The 22,588-nt window shown below is 52.9% G+C and overlaps 1 protein-coding gene across 3 annotated transcripts in view; it reads left to right on the forward strand.

The window, feature by feature from the left end:
- The first annotated feature begins 416 nt into the window (after window positions 1-416).
- The window catches only part of ABCF2 (ATP binding cassette subfamily F member 2), a 90,267-nt gene continuing 68,095 nt past the window's right edge, over window positions 417-22,588 (forward strand). The window contains exons 1-4 of one of the 3 annotated variants that reach the window (XM_077267723.1): window positions 417-639; window positions 3,503-3,676; window positions 9,611-9,826; window positions 9,924-10,106. In XM_077267723.1, the coding sequence (XP_077123838.1) occupies window positions 3,538-3,676; window positions 9,611-9,826; window positions 9,924-10,106 (538 nt within the window). In that variant the 5' untranslated portion in view covers window positions 417-639; window positions 3,503-3,537. Of the gene's footprint in view, window positions 640-3,491; window positions 3,677-9,610; window positions 9,827-9,923; window positions 10,107-22,588 lie in introns of all 3 variants that reach the window. The other 2 variants (XM_077267722.1, XM_077267724.1) reach the window with 2 other exon arrangements.

The raw sequence follows: 22,588 nt of genomic DNA on the forward strand, positions 1-22,588 counted from the left end.
GCAGGACCGCACGTGTCAGCTTAGATACAGCACGGAGCAGGCAGGACCGCACGTGTCAGTTTAGATACGGCACGGAGCAGGCAGGACCGCACGTGTCAGCTTAGATACGGCACGGAGCAGGCAGGACGGCACGTGTCAGCTTAGATACAGCACGGAGCAGGCAGGACGGCACGTGTCAGCTTAGATACGGCACGGAGCAGGCAGGACCGCACGTGTCAGTTTAGATACAGGCGCTATCTGTGAGTGTCGCCGTTCCCGCAGCCGCAGACGGGCCGGAGCCTCCCGTGCACCGCTCGACCGCGTATACCAGGGCGGAGACCCGCAAGCCACACCCTCCAGCCACGCCCATGCAGGTCACCAGCTGGGCCACGCCTCCATTTGGGCCGTCAGTAAGAATACGCCCCGCTAGAGTTTACGGCTTTTTATCGGCAGCCGTGGAGCACGCTGGGAAATGTAGTAATTTACAACAATTTTCTAAAGTAAATAAAACAACTAAACTACATTATCCATAATACCTTGCGTGTTCCCCACCGGCATTTGAGTAAGGAGCACGCTGATTGGACGGAGAGCCGGCGACACGTGGGGAAGAGTGCGAGGCAAATACCGGGAGACGCGCAGAGAGGAGAGCGGCGGCCTGAGGTGAGAAGAGCGAGGGAACCGGGGAGGAAGAGCGAGGGAGAACCGGGGAGGAAGAGCGAGGGAGAACCGGGGAGGAAGAGCGAGGGAGAACCGGGGAGGAAGAGCGAGAGAGAGAACCGGGGAGGAAGAGCGAGAGAGAAGCGGGGAGGAAGAGCGAGAGAGAGAACCGGTGAGGAAGAGCGAGAGAGAGAACCGGGGAGGAAGAGAGAGAGAACCGGGGAGGAAGAGCGAGAGAGAGAGAGAACCGGGGAGGAAGAGCGAGAGAGAAGCGGGGAGGAAGAGCGAGAGAGAGAGAACCGGGGAGGAAGAGCGAGAGAGAGAACCGGGGAGGAAGAGCGAGAGAGAGAGAACCGGGGAGGAAGAGCGAGAGAGAGAACCGGTGAGGAAGAGCGAGAGAGAGAACCGGTGAGGAAGAGCGAGAGAGAGAGAACCGGGGAGGAAGAGCGAGAGAGAACCGGGGAGGAAGAGCGAGAGAGAGAGAACCGGGGAGGAAGAGCGAGAGAGAGAACCGGTGAGGAAGAGCGAGAGAGAAGCGGGGAGGAAGAGCGAGAGAGAGAGAACCGGCGAGGAAGAGCGAGAGAGAGAGAACCGGGGAGGAAGAGCGAGAGAGAGAGAACCGGGGAGGAAGAGCGAGAGAGAGAAGCGGGGAGGAAGAGCGAGAGAGAGAGAACCGGGGAGGAAGAGCGAGAGAGAGAGAACCGGGGAGGAAGAGCGAGAGAGAGAGAACCGGGGAGGAAGAGAGAGAGAGAGCGAGAGAGAACCGGGGAGGAAGAGCGAGAGAGAACCGGGGAGGAAGAGCGAGAGAGAGAACCGGGGAGGAAGAGCGAGAGAGAGAGAACCGGGGAGGAAGAGCGAGAGAGAGAACCGGGGAGGAAGAGCGAGAGAGAGAACCGGGGAGGAAGAGCGAGAGAGAGAGAACCGGGGAGGAAGAGCGAGAGAGAGAGAGAACCGGGGAGGAAGAGAGAGAGAGAGAGAGAGAGAACCGGGGAGGAAGAGCGAGAGAGAACCGGGGAGGAAGAGCGAGAGAGAGAACCGGGGAGGAAGAGCGAGAGAGAGAGAACCGGGGAGGAAGAGCGAGAGAGAACCGGGGAGGAAGAGCGAGAGAGAGAGAACCGGGGAGGAAGAGCGAGAGAGACAGAGAACCGGGGAGGAAGAGCGAGAGAGAACCGGGGAGGAAGAGCGAGAGAGAGAACCGGGGAGGAAGAGCGAGAGAGAGAACCGGGGAGGAAGAGCGAGCGAGAGAGAACCGGGGAGGAAGAGCGAGAGAGAACCGGGGAGGAAGAGCGAGAGAGAGAGAGAGAACCGGGGAGGAAGAGCGAGAGAGAGAACCGGGGAGGAAGAGCGAGAGAGACAGAGAACCGGGGAGGAAGAGCGAGAGAGAAGCGGGGAGGAAGAGCGAGAGAGAGAACCGGGGAGGAAGAGCGAGAGAGAGAACCGGGGAGGAAGAGCGAGAGAGACAACCGGGGAGGAAGAGCGAGAGAGACAACCGGGGAGGAAGAGCGAGAGAGACAACCGGGGAGGAAGAGCGAGAGAGACAACCGGGGAGGAAGAGCGAGAGAGACAACCGGGGAGGAAGAGCGAGAGAGACAACCGGGGAGGAAGAGCGAGAGAAACAACCGGGGAGGAAGAGCGAGAGAGAAGCGGGGAGGAAGAGCGAGAGAGAGAGAGACAACCGGGGAGGAAGAGCGAGAGAGAAGCGGGGAGGAAGAGCGAGAGAGAGAGAGACAACCGGGGAGGAAGAGCGAGAGAGAAGCGGGGAGGAAGGCGAGAGAGAGAAGCGGGGAGGAAGAGCGAGAGAGAGAAGCGGGGAGGAAGAGCGAGAGAGAGAAGCGGGGAGGAAGAGCGAGAGAGAGAAGCGGGGAGGAAGAGCGAGAGAGAGAAGCGGGGAGGAAGAGCGAGAGAGAGAAGCGGGGAGGAAGAGCGAGAGAGAGAGAGAAGCGGGGAGGAAGAGCGAGAGAGAGAGAAGCGGGGAGGAAGAGCGAGAGAGAGAGAGACAACCGGGGAGGAAGAGCGAGAGAGAAGCGGGGAGGAAGAGCGAGAGAGAGAGAGACAACCGGGGAGGAAGAGCGAGAGAGAGAAGCGGGGAGGAAGGCGAGAGAGAGAAGCAGGGAGGAAGAGCGAGAGAGAGAAGCGGGGAGGAAGAGCGAGAGAGAGAAGCGGGGAGGAAGAGCGAGAGAGAGAAGCGGGGAGGAAGAGCGAGAGAGAGAAGCGGGGAGGAAGAGCGAGAGAGAGAAGCGGGGAGGAAGAGCGAGAGAGAGAGAAGCGGGGAGGAAGAGCGAGAGAGAGAGAAGCGGGGAGGAAGAGCGAGAGAGAGAGAAGCGGGGAGGAAGAGCGAGAGAGAGAGAAGCGGGGAGGAAGAGCGAGAGAGAGAGAACCGGGGAGGAAGAGCGAGAGAGAGAGAGAACCGGGGAGGAAGAGCGAGAGAGGGAGAACCGGGGAGGAAGAGCGAGAGAGAGGGAGAACCGGGGAGGAAGAGCGAGAGAGAGAGAGAACCGGGGAGGAAGAGCGAGAGAGAGAGAACCGGGGAGGAAGAGCGAGAGAGAGAGAGAGAACCGGGGGAGAAGTAGAACCGGGGGAGAGACTGGTGGAGGGGGAGAAGGAGAATCGGGGGAGAAAGAGAACCTGGGGATAGACTGGAGGAGGGGGAGGAGAACCGGGGAAGAGGCCGGAGGAGGGGGAGAAGGAGAATCGGGGGAGAGATTGAGGCTGATGGGAGGAGGGAATGTTAAGGACACGGTGACAGTCTCATGTGGTGCATTTCTGGGGGACATGTGGGGGGAGATATGGGTTTCTGCGGTTGTCTCCATGTTGCCCCCCTCATTCTCCTGTCAGTCGTTTCTTATCCTCCATAGTCTCCCCCCAGGCTTCTCGGATTGTCTGACCCCCTGATCTGCAGACATGCCTTCTGACCTGGCTAAAAAAAAAGCGGCCAAGAAAAAGGAGGCCGCTAAGGCTCGGCAGAGGCCCAAGAAAGACAATGGAGACGTTGGCCCTGAGGAGGCCGAGCAACAGCCTGTGAACGGCACTGTCACCCCCGGTCAGTATTTTCTGGATGCTCCTCGGGATGCTTGGTTTGAGGAACAGAGGCTCCCCAGGCAGCAGCACAGAGGATGTCAGGAGCACGTGGACCTGTGTGTGGTCAGGATGAGTGTGGTATAGTACAGGGCACAGCAGCACAGAGGATGTCAGGAGCACGTGGACCTGTGTGAGGTCAGGATGAGTGTGGTATAGTACAGGGCACAGCAGCACAGAGGATGTCAGGAGCACGTGGACCTGTGTGGGGTCAGGATGAGTGTGGTATAGTACAGGGCACAGCAGCACAGAGGATGTCAGGAGCACGTGGACCTGTGTGTGGTCAGGATGAGTGTGGTATAGTACAGGGCACAGCAGCACAGAGGATGTCAGGAGCACGTGGACCTGTGTGGGGTCAGGATGAGTGTGGTATAGTACAGGGCACAGCAGCACAGAGGATGTCGGGAGCACGTGGACCTGTGTGTGGTCAGGATGAGTGTGGTATAGTACAGGGCACAGCAGCACAGAGGATGTCAGGAGCACGTGGACCTGTGTGAGGTCAGGATGAGTGTGGTATAGTACAGGGCACAGCAGCACAGAGGATGTCAGGAGCACGTGGACCTGTGTGAGGTCAGGATGAGTGTGGTATAGTACAGGGCACAGCAGCACAGAGGATGTCAGGAGCACGTGGACCTGTGTGGGGTCAGGATGAGTGTGGTATAGTACAGGGCACAGCAGCACAGAGGATGTCAGGAGCACGTGGACCTGTGTGAGGTCAGGATGAGTGTGGTATAGTACAGGGCACAGCAGCACAGAGGATGTCAGGAGCACGTGGACCTGTGTGAGGTCAGGATGAGTGTGGTATAGTACAGGGCACAGCAGCACAGAGGATGTCAGGAGCACGTGGACCCTGTGTGAGGTCAGGATGAGTGTGGTATAGTACAGGGCACAGCAGCACAGAGGATGTCAGGAGCACGTGGACCTCTGTGAGGTCAGGATGAGTGTGGTATAGTACAGGGCACAGCAGCACAGAGGATGTCAGGAGCACGTGGACCTGTGTGAGGTCAGGATGAGTGTGGTATAGTACAGGGCACAGCAGCACAGAGGATGTCAGGAGCACGTGGACCTGTGTGAGGTCAGGATGAGTGTGGTATAGTACAGGGCACAGCAGCACAGAGGATGTCAGGAGCACGTGGACCTGTGTGTGGTCAGGATGAGTGTGGTATAGTGCAGGGCACAGCAGCACAGAGGATGTCAGGAGCACGTGGACCTGTGTGAGGTCAGGATGAGTGTGGTATAGTACAGGGCACAGCAGCACAGAGGATGTCAGGAGCACGTGGACACTGTGTGAGGTCAGGATGAGTGGTATAGTGCAGGGCACAGCAGCACAGAGGATGTCAGGAGCACGTGGACACTGTGTGAGGTCAGGATGAGTGGTATAGTGCAGGGCACAGCAGCACAGAGGATGTCAGGAGCACGTGGACCTGTGTGAGGTCAGGATGAGTGTGGTATAGTACAGGGCACAGCAGCACAGAGGATGTCAGGAGCACGTGGACCTGTGTGAGGTCAGGATGAGTGTGGTATAGTACAGGGCACAGCAGCACAGAGGATGTCAGGAGCACGTGGACCTGTGTGAGGTCAGGATGAGTGTGGTATAGTACAGGGCACAGCAGCACAGAGGATGTCAGGAGCACGTGGACCTGTGTGAGGTCAGGATGAGTGTGGTATAGTATAGGGCACAGCAGCACAGAGGATGTCAGGAGCACGTAGACACTGTGTGAGGTCAGGATGAGTGTGGTATAGTACAGGAGCACAGAGGATGTCAGGAGCACGTGGACCTGTGTGAGGTCAGGATGAATGTGGTATAGTACAGGGCACAGCAGCACAGAGGATGTCAGGAGCACGTGGACCTGTGTGAGGTCAGGATGAGTGTGGTATAGTACAGGGCACAGCAGCACAGAGGATGTCAGGAGCACGTGGACCTGTGTGAGGTCAGGATGAGTGTGGTATAGTACAGGGCACAGCAGCACAGAGGATGTCAGGAGCACGTGGACCTGTGTGAGGTCAGGATGAGTGTGGTATAGTACAGGGCACAGCAGCACAGAGGATGTCAGGAGCACGTGGACCTGTGTGAGGTCAGGATCAGTGTGGTATAGTGCAGGGCACAGCAGCACAGAGGATGTCAGGAGCACGTGGACCTGTGTGAGGTCAGGATGAATGTGGTATAGTGCAGGGCACAGCAGCACAGAGGATGTCAGGAGCACGTGGACCTGTGTGAGGTCAGGATGAGTGTGGTATAGTACAGGGCACAGCAGCACAGAGGATGTCAGGAGCACGTGGACCTGTGTGAGGTCAGGATGAGTGTGGTATAGTACAGGGCACAGCAGCACAGAGGATGTCAGGAGCACGTGGACCCTGTGTGAGGTCAGGATGAGTGTGGTATAGTACAGGGCACAGCAGCACAGAGGATGTCAGGAGCACGTGGACCTGCGTGAGGTCAGGATGAGTGTGGTATAGTACAGGGCACAGCAGCACAGAGGATGTCAGGAGCACGTGGACCTGTGTGAGGTCAGGATGAGTGTGGTATAGTACAGGGCACAGCAGCACAGAGGATGTCAGGAGCACGTGGACCTGCGTGAGGTCAGGATGAGTGTGGTATAGTACAGGGCACAGCAGCACAGAGGATGTCAGGAGCACGTGGACCTGTGTGAGGTCAGGATGAGTGTGGTATAGTACAGGGCACAGCAGCACAGAGGATGTCAGGAGCACGTGGACCTGTGTGAGGTCAGGATGAGTGTGGTATAGTACAGGGCACAGCAGCACAGAGGATGTCAGGAGCACGTGGACCTGTGTGAGGTCAGGATGAGTGTGGTATAGTGCAGGGCACAGCAGCACAGAGGATGTCAGGAGCACGTGGACCTGTGTGAGGTCAGGATCAGTGGTATAGTGCAGGGCACAGCAGCACAGAGGATGTCAGGAGCACGTGGACCTGTGTGAGGTCAGGATGAATGTGGTATAGTGCAGGGCACAGCAGCACAGAGGATGTCAGGAGCACGTGGACCTGTGTGAGGTCAGGATGAGTGTGGTATAGTACAGGGCACAGCAGCACAGAGGATGTCAGGAGCACGTGGACCTGTGTGAGGTCAGGATGAGTGTGGTATAGTACAGGGCACAGCAGCACAGAGGATGTCAGGAGCACGTGGACCCTGTGTGAGGTCAGGATGAGTGTGGTATAGTACAGGGCACAGCAGCACAGAGGATGTCAGGAGCACGTGGACCTGCGTGAGGTCAGGATGAGTGTGGTATAGTACAGGGCACAGCAGCACAGAGGATGTCAGGAGCACGTGGACCTGTGTGAGGTCAGGATGAGTGTGGTATAGTACAGGGCACAGCAGCACAGAGGATGTCAGGAGCACGTGGACCTGTGTGAGGTCAGGATGAGTGTGGTATAGTACAGGGCACAGCAGCACAGAGGATGTCAGGAGCACGTGGACCTGTGTGAGGTCAGGATGAGTGTGGTATAGTACAGGGCATAGCAGCACAGAGGATGTCAGGAGCACGTGGACCTGTGTGAGGTCAGGATGAGTGTGGTATAGTGCAGGGCACAGCAGCACAGAGGATGTCAGGAGCACGTGGACCTGTGTGAGGTCAGGATCAGTGTGGTATAGTGCAGGGCACAGCAGCACAGAGGATGTCAGGAGCACGTGGACCTGTGTGAGGTCAGGATGAATGTGGTATAGTGCAGGGCACAGCAGCACAGAGGATGTCAGGAGCACGTGGACCTGTGTGAGGTCAGGATGAGTGTGGTATAGTGCAGGGCACAGCAGCACAGAGGATGTCAGGAGCACGTGGACCTGTGTGAGGTCAGGATGAGTGTGGTATAGTACAGGGCACAGCAGCACAGAGGATGTCAGGAGCACGTGGACCCTGTGTGAGGTCAGGATGAGTGTGGTATAGTACAGGGCACAGCAGCACAGAGGATGTCAGGAGCACGTGGACCTGTGTGTGGTCAGGATGAGTGTGGTATAGTACAGGGCACAGCAGCACAGAGGATGTCAGGAGCACGTGGACCCTGTGTGAGGTCAGGATGAGTGTGGTATAGTACAGGGCACAGCAGCACAGAGGATGTCAGGAGCACGTGGACCCTGTGTGAGGTCAGGATGAGTGTGGTATAGTACAGGGCACAGCAGCACAGAGGATGTCAGGAGCACGTGGACCCTGTGTGAGGTCAGGATGAGTGTGGTATAGTACAGGGCACAGCAGCACAGAGGATGTCAGGAGCACGTGGACCCTGTGTGAGGTCAGGATGAGTGTGGTATAGTACAGGGCACAGCAGCACAGAGGATGTCAGGAGCACGTGGACCCTGTGTGAGGTCAGGATGAGTGTGGTATAGTACAGGGCACAGCAGCACAGAGGATGTCAGGAGCACGTGGACCTGTGTGGGGTCAGGATGAGTGTGGTATAGTACAGGGCACAGCAGCACAGAGGATGTCAGGAGCACGTGGACCTGTGTGAGGTCAGGATGAGTGTGGTATAGTACAGGGCACAGCAGCACAGAGGATGTCAGGAGCACGTGGACCTGTGTGAGGTCAGGATGAGTGTGGTATAGTACAGGGCACAGCAGCACAGAGGATGTCAGGAGCACGTGGACCTGTGTGAGGTCAGGATGAGTGTGGTATAGTACAGGGCACAGCAGCACAGAGGATGTCAGGAGCACGTGGACCTGTGAGGTCAGGATGAGTGTGGTATAGTACAGGGCACAGCAGCACAGAGGATGTCAGGAGCACGTGGACCCTGTGTGAGGTCAGGATGAGTGTGGTATAGTACAGGGCACAGCAGCACAGAGGATGTCAGGAGCACGTGGACCTGTGTGAGGTCAGGATGAGTGTGGTATAGTACAGGGCACAGCAGCACAGAGGATGTCAGGAGCACGTGGACCTGTGTGAGGTCAGGATGAGTGTGGTATAGTACAGGGCACAGCAGCACAGAGGATGTCAGGAGCACGTGGACCTGTGTGAGGTCAGGATGAGTGTGGTATAGTACAGGGCACAGCAGCACAGAGGATGTCAGGAGCACGTGGACCTGCGTGAGGTCAGGATGAGTGTGGTATAGTACAGGGCACAGCAGCACAGAGGATGTCGGGAGCACGTGGACCTGTGTGAGGTCAGGATGAGTGTGGTATAGTACAGGGCACAGCAGCACAGAGGATGTCAGGAGCACGTGGACCTGTGTGAGGTCAGGATGAGTGTGGTATAGTACAGGGCACAGCAGCACAGAGGATGTCAGGAGCACGTGGACCTGTGTGAGGTCAGGATGAGTGTGGTATAGTACAGGGCACAGCAGCACAGAGGATGTCAGGAGCACGTGGACCTGTGTGAGGTCAGGATGAGTGTGGTATAGTACAGGGCACAGCAGCACAGAGGATGTCAGGAGCACGTGGACCTGTGTGGGGTCAGGATGAGTGTGGTATAGTACAGGGCACAGCAGCACAGAGGATGTCAGGAGCACGTGGACCTGTGTGGGGTCAGGATGAGTGTGGTATAGTACAGGGCACAGCAGCACAGAGGATGTCAGGAGCACGTGGACCTGTGTGAGGTCAGGATGAGTGTGGTATAGTACAGGGCACAGCAGCACAGAGGATGTCAGGAGCACGTGGACCTGTGTGAGGTCAGGATGAGTGTGGTATAGTACAGGGCACAGCAGCACAGAGGATGTCAGGAGCACGTGGACCTGTGTGAGGTCAGGATGAGTGTGGTATAGTACAGGGCACAGCAGCACAGAGGATGTCAGGAGCACGTGGACCTGTGTGAGGTCAGGATGAGTGTGGTATAGTACAGGGCACAGCAGCACAGAGGATGTCAGGAGCACGTGGACCTGTGTGAGGTCAGGATGAGTGTGGTATAGTACAGGGCACAGCAGCACAGAGGATGTCAGGAGCACGTGTTTTCTTCTCCGCAGAAGAAGTGGATGAAGTGACCCGTCAGGTGGAGGAGTTTGAGCTTCGGAAGGCGGAGGCGCGGGCGGTGACTGGGGTCCTGGCCTCGCACCCTAACAGCACAGACGTTCACATCATTAATATGTCTCTGACATTCCACGGTCAGGAGCTGCTGAACGACACAACCGTGGAGCTGAACTCCGGCCGCAGATACGGCCTCATCGGCCTCAACGGGACAGGTGAGTGCTGTGACTGCCCTGTGCCCTCCTCCTGTCTCGGCCTTTCTCTGCCCGCTGGTCGTGGACTGCCTGCTCTGTGACGTATTTCTCCCCCCAGGGAAGTCAATGCTTCTGTCGGCTGTGGGGAATCGTGAGGTGCCGATCCCAGAGCACATTGACATCTATCACCTGACTCGGGAGATGCCCCCAAGCGACAAGACGGCTCTGCAGTGTGTGATGGAGGTGGACCATGAGCGGACCATGCTGGAGAAGGAAGCTGAGCGGCTGGCACATGAAGATGGTAAGCTGCCTAATGTGCCGTGCCTACGCCTCGCCCGCAGACTCTGATCGTGTTTCGCCCTCCGTCCCTGTTCTGTCGACCTCTGTCCCTGTGCCTCGTCCGCCGTCCCTGTGCCCTCAGCCTCTGCACGCTCCCGCCGTCCCTGTGCCCTCAGCCTCTGCACGCTCCCGCCGTCCCTGTGCCCTCAGCCTCTGCACGCTCCCGCCGTCCCTGTGCCCTCAGCCTCTGCACGCTCCCGCCGTCCCTGTGCCCTCAGCCTCTGCACGCTCCCGCCGTCCCTGTGCCCTCAGCCTCTGCACGCTCCCGCCGTCCCTGTGCCCTCAGCCTCTGCACGCTCCCGCCGTCCCTGTGCCTTCAGCCTCTGTGCCCTCAGCCTCTGCACGCTCCCGCCGTCCCTGTGCCCTCAGCCTCTGTACCTATGCCTCATCCGCCGTCCCTGTGTCCTCGCCCGCAGCCTCTGTGCTCACGTCTGCCAAGCCTCCGGCTCCCTCATACGTGGCTCTTGTGTTAGTGATACACTTACCGTAGTACAATGGTGACCTCCAGCCTCTCGTCACTTTATGGTACAACTAGCTGTTTCCAGCCAGCTAACGCTCGGCACGCTCACTGCTATATAATTAACGCTGCTGATGATTAAACTAAAGTAAATAATGACGACATCCCATAGCGCTTACACAGGTGGTAAATTAACTTAAAATGAAGTTAATAACAATAATAATCATTAAAAATCTGAATAATACTAATAACCAATCCTACGATTTAGTCGAAATTGTTGTTGTCGATCAGCTACTGCATCGTTGTCTGGATTTTCCTGCGGCCTGTGAGATGGACCTGGCGACTCTTCTTAGCTCATTTTGTTTTGGAGAATGCGGATGAAATTAAATGTGCGTTTACCTTGGCTGAAGTGGTTGATTTACATAGAAAGGAAGTGCTGCGTGTGGTAATGTGTGGGGACGGAGCCTCGTGTGGTAATGTGTGGGGGACGGAGCCTCGTGTGGTAATGTGTGGGGGACGGAGCCTCGTGTGGTAATGTGTGGGGGACGGAGCCTCGTGTGGTAATGTGTGGGGGACGGAGCCTCGTGTGGTAATGTGTGGGGGATGGAGCCTCGTGTGGTAGTGTGGGGGACGGAGCCTCATGTGGTAATGTGGGGGGGCGGAGCCTCGTGTGGTAATTGGGGGGCGGAGCCTCGTGTGGTAATGTGGGGGCGGAGCCTCTTGTGGTAATGTGGAGGGGGCGGAGCCTCTTGTGGTAATGTGGAGGGGCGGAGCCTCGTGTGGTAATGTGGTGGGGGGCGGGATTGTGTGGTAATGTGGTGGGGCGGGATTGTGTGGTAATGTGGGGGGGGCGGGATTATGTGTGTTTGGTAATGTGGTGGAGGGCGGGATTGTGTGGTAATGAGGTGAGGGGGCGGGATTGTGTGTGGTGATATGGTGGGGCAGAGCTACTGTGCAGGGGGCGGGATTAGCGATGGATCTCGGGATATGTACAGAAAACATAAAACTAATAAATTGTAACTACACAACACACTGTGCGTGAAGTGGGGAAACCACTTTCAACAAGAACGTAGTGAATAACGTTTGTGCAGTGTGTGAAGGTGTCCTGAGACATAGTATCACCTCCATCAGATCCTCCTCCATAGATGCCCTCACATCTGGAGAACAACCTTTCTGCAGTAACTTGTAGTCATGGGTTTACAGTGATGGAGAGGAGCCAGAAGACCACAGGGCCTGACTTCTCCTACTCCTGCACTGTTTAGAAGCACTTCACCTTCTAATTAAATGGTGCTGTTATTTTACCAGTGCAGGGGTTAATCTGCTCAGGTGAGAGCTCCTGGAAACTTTCCTGCATTAAGGCTCTCAGCTGTGCACTGTTAGCCCCTCCCACCTCCTACATTATCTGGGTCCTGGAAAGCACTCATTGTCAGAGCTAGCTTATGCTGCATGGCTGGAGGTTGTTGGTTATTGGAGACGGCGGTTGGTGGATTTATCTGTGACTGTTGCTAGGTTTTGGTTGTGTGATAATTTTTTTTCTTCTCCTACTTTGTTTTTACCTCCATCCTCCACTCCCCGATGCTTTCTTCTGTTATATGTCTTAGTATATTTGTATGATTCATATTTTCCTTCGTATGACCTTGTTAGTCTGGTTGGTGTATTACGGTACACTACTAAGGGAAGTGCACAGACTGAGAGCAGATTCAAGAGCTAAGGCAAGGTAAGTGGCCCCGATGTCATGGTTAGGACATGGTTCATGTCCTGTTCTCTCATGGTTAATGTTGCTGGCCTCCCTGTGGTTATGGGAGGGGTATCTATAATCATTCCTGACCCCTGGAGTGTGCCCGGTTTGCAATTGTCTTGCTTGCTCTCCGTGCTTTAAGGCCCCGTCTCACTTAGCGAGATCGCTAGCGAGATCGCTGCTGAGTCACAAGTTTTGTGACGCAACAGCGACCTCAGTAGCGATCTTGCTATGTGTGACACGTAGCAGCGACCAGGCCCCTGCTGTGAGATCGCTGGTCGTGTCGGAATGGCCTGGACCTTTTTTTGATCGTTGAGGTCCCGCTGGGTAGCACACATCGCTGTGTTTGACATCTTACCAACGACCTCGTTGACGACTCAGACACTAAATCGTCATAATAGCTCCCATGTGACATCGTTGTACAGGTCGCTACAGGTTGCCGGTGAGATGTCAAACAGTGAGATCGCAGCTGCGATCGTTGGAAGATCTCACTGTTTGACATCTCACCAGCGACCACATAGCGACACAGCAACGATTCCTGACAGGTTGTATCGTTGTCGGGATCGCTTTAGCGTCGCTAAGTGAGACGGGGCCTTTACTCTGCTCGTTTGTTCTTTTGGCTTCTCTTCTGACAATCACCTGTCTCTCCCCTTGGTTACCTTGTGATCTTCTGTTCAGATCTTAGCTTGTTTGACCACTCTCTGGTGTTTTTCGTCTCCTCTGCATCCCGGCGTCTGGCTCCGCCCCCAACCACCTCCTACTCTGTCACATGGTTCAGGTCCTGGTTGTTACCTGGTTAGTTCCCAGGGCTTTGCTCAGCTCTCCTGCTGGTGGTGGGGTGTTAGTGTGCTATGGATCCAGTACAGGCTCTCACAGGGCAGATTAATGAGCTCTCCCAGCTTATGCAGAAGCTGTTCATGGAGCAGCAAACCCTGGTCCACTCGCACCAATAGGTGCAGAGAGATGTGGCAGGTGCTTTACAGAGGTCTGCTCCTTTGGGGTTCCGGGAGGGGGCCCCACTGATGTATCCCTAGCGGACCCCGAGCCACCGGTAAAGTTACCCGACAGTGTTTCCGGAGATAAAAAATTGTTTAGGGTCTTTAAGGAGGGATGCAAGTTGTACTTTGAATTGCGTCCCCGGGCTTCTGGAAATGAAAGGCAGAGGGTGGGGGTCGTAATGTCCTTGTTAAGGGGGTCCCCGCAGGCATCAGCCTTTTCTCTCTCTTCCTCTGCTCCTGAACGCATGTCTGTGAACCCGTTCTTTGAGGCTCTGGGGCACATTTATGATGAGCCTGATAGAGTGCGTCTGGCAGAAGATATGGTGATGAGTGTGACACGGGGAGGCACTCCGCTGAATGGTTCTGTTCAGAGTTTAGGCGCTGGGCAGCCGAAGTATCTTGGAACGACGGCGTCCTGTGGGGGTTGTTCCGCAAGGGTCTGTCTGACCGTCTGAAGGACGCTCTGGCACTTCATCCTCCTCCTGATACCCTGGAGAACGCCATGACGCAGCCGGTCCGGATGGACCGGAGACTTCGTGCAAGAGGAGTGATACAACAAGAGACGCCCTTATTCTCTAAATTATGTGACTCTGCACCTGTATCTGAGCCCATGGAGATTGGGTCAGTCTCGGTTATGGAGAAAGAGAGAAGGCGCCGTAGAAACAACCAACTGTGCTTTTACTGTGGAGCCTCTGGACATTGGAAAAGGGACTGTCCCTCCTGCCCATCTTCAGTGAAACCTTCTGAGAAACGACTGAGTCTGGGCAACAATCGAGGAGGTTGTCCAGACTCCCAGGTACATTTTTTTCTTGCTTGCAAAAATTGTGCTCCAAGTGGAATTGGAACTTGCTGGCGGTCCTGTGGTGACCACCTCCTTTGTTGACTGCGGTTCTTCAATTAATCTGATTGATGCCCAAGTTGTGAATCGTAATAAGATAGGGACAGTCAGGCTGAAAGACCCTGTTAAAATTGTGGCTGTTGATTCATCCCCGAAGGCCTCTTGCACACTAGCGTCGTGTGACGTACGTCAGAATCCGTCGTTTTGGGGAAAAAAAACGGATCCTGCAAATGTGCCCGCAGGATGCGTTTTTTTTTCCCATAGACTTGTATTGATAACGGATCGCGACGTATGGCCATACGTCGCGTCCGTCATGCACTGGATGCATTGAGTTTTGGCGGACCGTCGGCACGAAAAAACGTTCAAGTGAATGTTTTTTTCATACGTCGCGTCCGCCATTTTCTACCGCACATGCGCTGCCGAAACTCCGCCCCCTCCTCCCCAGACTTTAGACTGGGCAGCGGATGCATTGAAAAACTGCATCCGCTGCCCACGTCGTGCATAAATTTCACAACGTGCGTCGGTACGTCGCGCTGACGCATAGCGACGGACCCATACCGACGCTAGTATGAAAGTAACCTTACCTGGGATGGAATTTGTTTCACGACTGATGTCTTTTCTCTGAAAGTGGTTTCCACTCACGTGGAAAAATTAAGATGTTTCGTTATGAATAATCTGCTTGCAGGACTGGTACTGGGGATGCCATGGCTTCAACGCCACAATCTTGTCATTGATTGGGTGGCGGGGGAGATCACTGAATGGGGATGTAAGGGTAATGGTCTGTGTTGTAACCTGGGACCTCTTGTTAACCCGGTAAAATCTGTGTAATCTGTCGGTCTGGAGGGTATTCCGGAGTACCTGAAGGACTTCGAAGACGTGTTTTCCGAAAGTGAGGCCAAGGCGCTTCCACCACATCGAACTTGTGATTATGCTATTGATTTAGTCCCAGGAGCCAAATTGCCCAAAGCTCGTCTGTACGATTTGTCTGGGCCTGAGCGCCAAGCCATGAAAGAGTACATCACTGAGAGTCTCCGTAAGGGGCATATTTGGCCTTCTGTTTCACCCATGGTAGCAGGGTTTTTCTTTGAAGAAAAAAGATTGTGGTTTGCGACCGTACCTCAACTTCCGGGAACTGAATAAGATCACTGTGAAGAACACATCCTCTTCCTCTGATTCCAAATTTATGTAATCAACTCACTTGGGCCAAATGGTTTTCTAAGCTTGACTTACGAGGGGCTTATAACCTGATAAGGATCCGGGAGGATGATGAATGGAAAACAGTGTTTCTGACTACCGAGGACTTGTTTAAAAATGTGGTTATGACCTTCGGTCTCACGAACGCCCCTGCTGTTTTCCAGAATTTCATTAATATTGTTTTTCCTGACCTGACTGGGTGCTACGTTTTCATTTACCTGGATGACATCTTGAATATACTCAGAGGACAGTCAGTCTCACTTACACCATCTTCATACGGTTCTTGTGAGTCTCAGGGAGAACCATTTATTCGCTAAGCTGGAGAAGGCTCATTCTTTATGCAAGAACTGTCTTTTCTGCGTTTAATTGTATCGGGAGGGATTCCGCATGGACCCGGGGAAGGTTCAGGCCATTTCGGATTGGGTGCAACCTCATGACCTGAAGGGCTTGCAAAGATTCCTGGGCTTCGCTAACTTCTATAGGAAGTTCATTAAAGGGTTTTCGCAGGTGGTGAAACCCTTGACAGACCTAACTCTCAAAGGGGCGAATGTAAAAAATTGGTCCGTGGCCACACAAAATTCCTTCTAGATACTGAAATGTTTTACTTCAGCACCCGTGTTGTATACAACCTGATCCAGACCTTTTTGTTGTATAGGTCGACGCTTCGGAGGTGGGGGTGGGGGCAGTGTCGTCCACCCTTACTAAACTTAAACCCTGTGCCTTTTTCTCTAAAAAATTTTCTTCGGCTGAGAGAAATTATGATGTTGGCAACAGGGAATTGTTGGCGGTTAAATTGGCCTTCGAAGAATGGAGGCATTTTCTGGAGGGGGCTGTTCATACCATTAGTCATCACTGATGATAATAATAATTTTTATTTATATAGCGTCAACATATTCCGCAGCACTTTACAATTAAGCGGGGACATGTACAGACAAATTCAATACAAGTTCAATACAAGTTAAGACAATTTAAACAGTGACATTAGGGGTGAGGTCCCTGCTCGCAAGCTTACAATCTACAAGGAAATGGGGGGACACAATAGGTGAAAAGTGCTCGTTATTTCAGGTCTGGCAATTATAGTAAATAGGCATTTTCATACAAAGCTGCATTGTCCGGTCATCAGCCCGTGTGATAAAGTGCAGTTATCGTGTGCATGGAGGGAGTGGAGACAGATGAATAGTAGGGTGCAGATCCAGAGTAATATTTGGAAGGAGGGAACAGGGCAAAGTTAGTTTACTGAGTAGTTGATGTGGTAGGCTTGTTTGAAGAGATGGGTTTTTAAAGCCTGCTTGAATAGGTCGGGGCTAGGTATCAGCCTGATCGTCTGGGGAAGTGCATTCCAGAGAGCTGGCGCAGCACGAGAGAAGTCTTGGAGACGGAGGTGCGAGGTTCGGATTACGGGGGATGTTAGTCTTAGGTCATTTGTAGAACGGAGGGCACGTGTAGGGCGATAGAGAGATGAGAGAGGAGATATAAGGCGGTGCAGAACTGTGGAGGGCTTTGTGGGTGAGAGAGATGAGTTTATACTGGACCCTGTAGCGAATGGGTAGCCAGTGTAATGACTGGCACAAGATGGAGGCATTGGTGAAGCGGTTGGACAGAAATATGACCCTGGCTGCCGCATTCAAGATGGAGAGGAGAAAGTTTGGTAAGAGGGAGACCGATCAGAAGAGAGTTGCAGTAGTCCAGACGATCAGAAGAGAGTTGCAGTAGTCCAGACAAGAATGAATAAGAGCGACGGTTAGAGTCTTAGCAGTTTCAAAGGTGAGAAAAGGTCGGATTCTGGAGATGTTTTTAAGATGCAGGTGACAAGAGCGAGTGAGTGATCGGATATAGGGAGTAAAGGAAGGTTCGGTGTCAAATATGACCCCAAGACAGCCGGCATGCTGCTTGGGAGTTATGGTTGAACCCTCCAGGGTAATTTCGATGTTCGGAAGAGTGAGGTTAGAAGAAGGGAGAAACACAAGAAGTTCCGTTTTGGAGAGATTTAGTTTCAGATAGAGGGAGGACATGATGTTAGAGACAGCAGACAGACAATCCTTGGTATTTTGAATTAGAGTGGGGGTGATGTCAGGGGAAGAAGTGAATAATTGGGTGTCATCAGCATAGAGATGATACTGAAACCCAAATCTGCTGATTGTTTGTCCAATAGGGGCCGTGTATAGAGAGAAGAGGAGGGGGCCTAGGACTGAGCCCTGCGGAACCCCGATAGGGGAAGAGGAGCCGGCAAAGGATACAGTGAAGGAGCGGTCAGAGAGGTAGGAGGAGAACCAGGAGAGGGCTGTGTCCTTGAGGCCTATGGAGCGGAGCATAGTGAGAAGGAGCGGAGCATAGTGAGAAGGAGCTGGTGATCCACTGTGTCGAATGCGGCAGAGAGATCCAGGAGAATCAGCAGAGAGCAATGACCTTTGGATTTAGCTGTTATTAGATCATTAGAGACTTTAGTGAGGGCAGTTTCAGTGGAGTGTAAAGAGCGGAAACCAGATTGTAAGGGGTCGAGAAGAGTTATCCGAGAGATAGCGGATTAGACGGGAGTGGACCAAGCGTTCCAGGAGTTTAGAGGTGAAGGAAAGGTTAGAGACAGGTCTGTAGTTAGCAGTGCAGTTCTGGTCCAGGTATGGCTTTTTAAGTAAAGGGGTTATGAAGGCATGTTTAAATGAGGAGGGAAAGATACCTGAAGAAAGAGAGAGGTTAAATATTTTAGTCAGGTGAGTGGTGACCACTGGTGAGAGAGACTGCAGGAGTTGTGAAGGAATGGGGTCACTGTTGCAGGTTGTAGGCCGAGCAGAAGCAAGGAGCTTGGAAACTTTTTCTGAAACAGGCTCAAAGATGTCAAGTGAGCTTGAGGTGCGGCAGGGAAGGGGATCCAGGCACTGAGGAGATTGGGCTGAGATATCCTGATGGATGTGGTTGATTTTTTTTCTAGGAAGTAAGAGGCTAGATCCTCACCACTGAGGTTGGTGATGGGGGGCCTGTACTTTAGGTTTCAGGAGGGAGTTTAAGGTTTCAAAAAAGTCGTTTGGGGTTGTTGGATAGTGAGGTGATGAGGGTGGTGAAGTAGGATTGTTTGGCCAGATAAAGGGCAGAGTTATAGGTTTTGAGCATGAACTTATAGTGGATGAAGTCTTCTGCTAAGAGAGATTTTCTCCACTGCCGCGCTCTGCACACCTTGAGCAACGCTGAAGAAAGCGTGTTTGCATAGTGTGCCAGGGCTGCCGTTGTCTGTGTTGGGTCTTTCTGCGTGTAGAAGGTGCTGCTTTATCTAGGGAATTCTTCAGTGTATTATTGAAGTGTGACAATGCTAATTCTGGACAGGAGAGGGAGGAGATGGGGGGCTAAAGATGTGTGGAGATTGTCCATAAGCTACTGGGTATTAATGGAACGTGTATTCCGATAAGTGTGGTAAGTGGGGGTGTCCCGAGTGAGGAGACAGTTCTTGACAGAGAAGGAAAGAAGGTTGTGGTCCGAAAGCGGGAGAGGGGAGTTAGTAAAGTTGTGCAGCGATCCGGGTCGGGAGAAAACCAGGTCCAGAGTATTCCCGTCCTCATGCGTAGGAGAATTAGTAAACTGAGAGGTCGAATGAAGAAGTTAGAGAAAGAAGATAAGAGGCAGATTGGGAGAGGGGATCATTAATGGGGATGTTAAAGTCTCCCATGATGAGGGTGGGGATGTCACAGGATAGAAAGTGAGTAAGCCAGGTGGCAAAATGGTCTAGAAACAGGTGGAAGGAGCCTGGAGGGCGATAAACAACCGCCACCCGCAAGGAGAATGGCTTAAAGAGTCTGATGGCGTGGACTTCAAAGGAAGGAAATGTAAGTGAGGGGGGTGGGGGGGAATGACCTGGAAAGCACATTGTGATGAAAGGAGCAAACCAACACCTCCACCCTGTCTGTTCTCAGCTCTGGTGGTATGTGAAAATTTCAGCCCACCAATCGAGAGAGTGTCGGTGGTGTCTGATGTTATGATCCGGTGACTTTGGAGCCGCATGACCTTTCTCTGGAGTAGGTGGAAACTATACTGACCGCAAAACCTGAACACCGCAACTAGAAGTAGCCGTAGGGTGTGCCTAACAAACCCTAGACACCTCGACACAGCCGGAGGACTAAATACCCCTATAGATGGAAATAGGAATACTACCTTGCCTCAGAGCAGAACCTCAAAGGATAGGCAGCCCCCCACGAATATTAACTGTGAGTAGGAGAGGAAAGACACACGCAGGCAGAAAACAGGATTCAGCAAAAGAGGCCACTCTAGCTAAATAGGGAAAGATAGGACATAATACTAAGCGGTCAGTATTAAAACCCTTCCAAAAATATCCACAGCAGATAATACAAAAAGTTCCACAATCTAACTAAAGACATGGAATGTATATCTGCCACTCCAGAGAATCCAACAAGACTGAGAAAATACTGACACAATCTAAGCTGGACAAAAAAAAACACTGAATAGCACAGAATTATTAAGCACACAGCATGTGTGCCACAGAAACAAAACCAGACCCTTATCTTTGCTGATTTGGCAGAAGGCAGAAGGAACCAAACCAGAACCAAAACCTCCCAACAACCATGGACAGCTGGCAAGGACTAATGAATCCTGCACGCCTAAATACCCCAGTCAGAACTGCAATCAGCAGATACACCTGACCAGGACTGCAACTCAGGGGCAACTGCATTACCACCTACAACCACCGGAGGGAGCCCAAAAGCAGAATTCACAACAGTCTGAATGCTAGATCCAGGTTTCTGTAATGGCCAGAAGGTTAAGGGAATTAGAGAGGAAAAGATCGTGAATGTAAGTTAGTTTGTTACACACAGACCGTGCATTCTAGAGAGCACAGTGGAAAGCGATATGAGAAGGCTTGCACTGAATGTTAATAAGATTAGCAGGGTTTCTATATGTAGCTGGAGGAGAGTAATGTATGCTGGTGGAGGGAGGCCCAGGGTTGGGGGAGATGTCACCTGCAACTAGTAGAAGGGGAAAAAACAAAGCAGGTGGTGGGATGATTTGTATGAACGTTTTGAGTGCTGCTTGGAGGTAGTGGCTGGTTTGGAGTGGGTAAGAAATGTCAGTAGAGCCTCAGAGTTATACATGGGAGAGGGGAGAAGGGAGGGGTGGATATAGAGAGTGCCCAGAATGTGTTAAAGGGCGGGCGAGTTGTGAGAAAGCAGAAGTAAAAACCAATAAGAAGCAGATTGATATGATCAATGCATAATGTAGTATGACTGACCAAGAAGCATGACTGTTTAAAAAAACTTAAGTACCTTACCTGTCTCCTGCCCTGTCCAACTGCCATTGTCTAACTGCCAAGCACTTTATACTGATCATAAAAACCTGCCCTATATCGAGTCCACTAAGAGATTGACCCCCTCACTTTTTTTTTCTCGATTTTCATTTTACCATTATGTTCCGACCTGGGTCTAAAAATGTAAAGGCGGATGCTTTATCCCAAAGTTTTGATTCTGTGTCCCCTCCAGAACCTCCTTCCTCCATTCTTCAACCAGGAGTGGTTGTGGCAGAAGTCTCATCTGAGTTACAGAGAGAGATTTTGGAAGCAAAAGCACAAGCTCCCAGGAATAAACCCTCTGGCAAATTGTTTGCACCTTAACATTTCCGTCTCACACTCCTGCAAGAATTTCATGATTCTGTGTTGAGTGCACACCCTGGGATTGCAGCTACCCGGGGGGTAGTAGCTAGTATTTGGTGGCCCTCTATGGGTACTGATATCAAAAGGTTTGTAAATACTTGTGGGGTGTGCGCTCGTTCTAAAGGCCCCGTCACACTAAGCGACGCTGCAGCGATACAGACAACGATGCCGATCGCTGCAGCGTCGCTGTTTGGTCACTGGAGAGCTGCCACACAGACCGCTCTCCAGCGACCAACGATGCCGAGGTCCCTGGGTAACCGGGTAAACATCGGGTTGCTAAGCGCAGGGCCGCGCTTAGTAACCCGATGTTTACCCTGGTTACCAGTGTAAAATGTAAAAAAACAAACACTACATACTTACATTCGCGTCCCCCGGCGTCCGCTTCCTGCACTGACTGAGTGCCGGCCCTAACAGCAGAGCGGTGACGTCACCGCTGTGCTGTGCTTTCACTTTATGGCCGGTGCTCAGTCAGTGCAGGAAGCGGACAGCGAGGGACGTGTGACAGACATCAGAGGGTGAGTATGTAGTGTTTGTTTTTTTTACATTTTACACTGGTAACCAGGGTAAACATCGGGTTACTAAGCGCGGCCCTGCGCTTAGTAACCCGATATTTACCCTGGTTACCACTGTAAAACATCGCTGGTATCGTTGCTTTTGCTGTCAAACACAACGATACACGGCGATCTGACGACCAAATAAAGTTCTGAACTTTAATCAACGACCAGCGATATCACAGCAGGATCCTGATCGCTGCTGCGTGTCAAACACAACGATATCGCTATCCAGGACGCTGCAACGTCACAGATCGCTAGCGATATCGTTTAGTGTGACGGTACCTTAAGAGATCTCTGGTCCGGCCGGGGAATTGGTACCTTTGCCAATTCCGGATAAACCATGGACACATCTGTCCATGAACTTTATCACTAATCTTCCATCCTCCAAGGGTAACTCAGTAGTATGGGTAGTGGTTGATAGATTTTCGAAGCAAGCCCACTTTGTGCCGTTACCTTCTGCTGAAACCTTGGCTCGCTTTGTTTATACAGCACATAGTTCGGTTGCATGCGGTACCTGTGAATATTGTGTCTGACAGGGGTGTGCAGTTTGTGGCCAGGCTTTGGAGGGCTTTTTGTAAGAAGTTGGGGTTACATTGTCATTCTCCTCTGCATATCATCCGGAATCTAACGGACAGACTGAACGCACCAACCAGTCGTTGGAACAAATTTTGAGATGCCTCGCCTCTTCCAGACAGGAGGACTGGTGTGAGGTATTGCCAATGGCAGAACTTGTGTTCAACTTTCGCATTAATCAGTCTATTGGCAAATCTCCTTTTCAGGTCAATTATGGGTTTGTTCCGCAGTTAGGAGAATTTTCCCGCATGGATTTTGGTTGCCCTGGTGCTGAGGGTTTGGTGCAACGGTTAAGAACCCTTTGGAGGGAGGTTCAGGGTAATATCTCCAAAGCCCAGAAGAAGTACAAACATTTTGCGGACAGGAGGAGAGGGTCAGCTCTGGTGTTGGCTGTGGGGGAGAAAGTGTGGTTGTCTACCAGTAACATCAAACTGAAGATGCCCTCTAT

This window comes from Ranitomeya variabilis, chromosome 6 (assembly GCF_051348905.1).
Source record: "Ranitomeya variabilis isolate aRanVar5 chromosome 6, aRanVar5.hap1, whole genome shotgun sequence".
NCBI classification, from domain to species: domain Eukaryota; kingdom Metazoa; phylum Chordata; class Amphibia; order Anura; family Dendrobatidae; genus Ranitomeya; species Ranitomeya variabilis.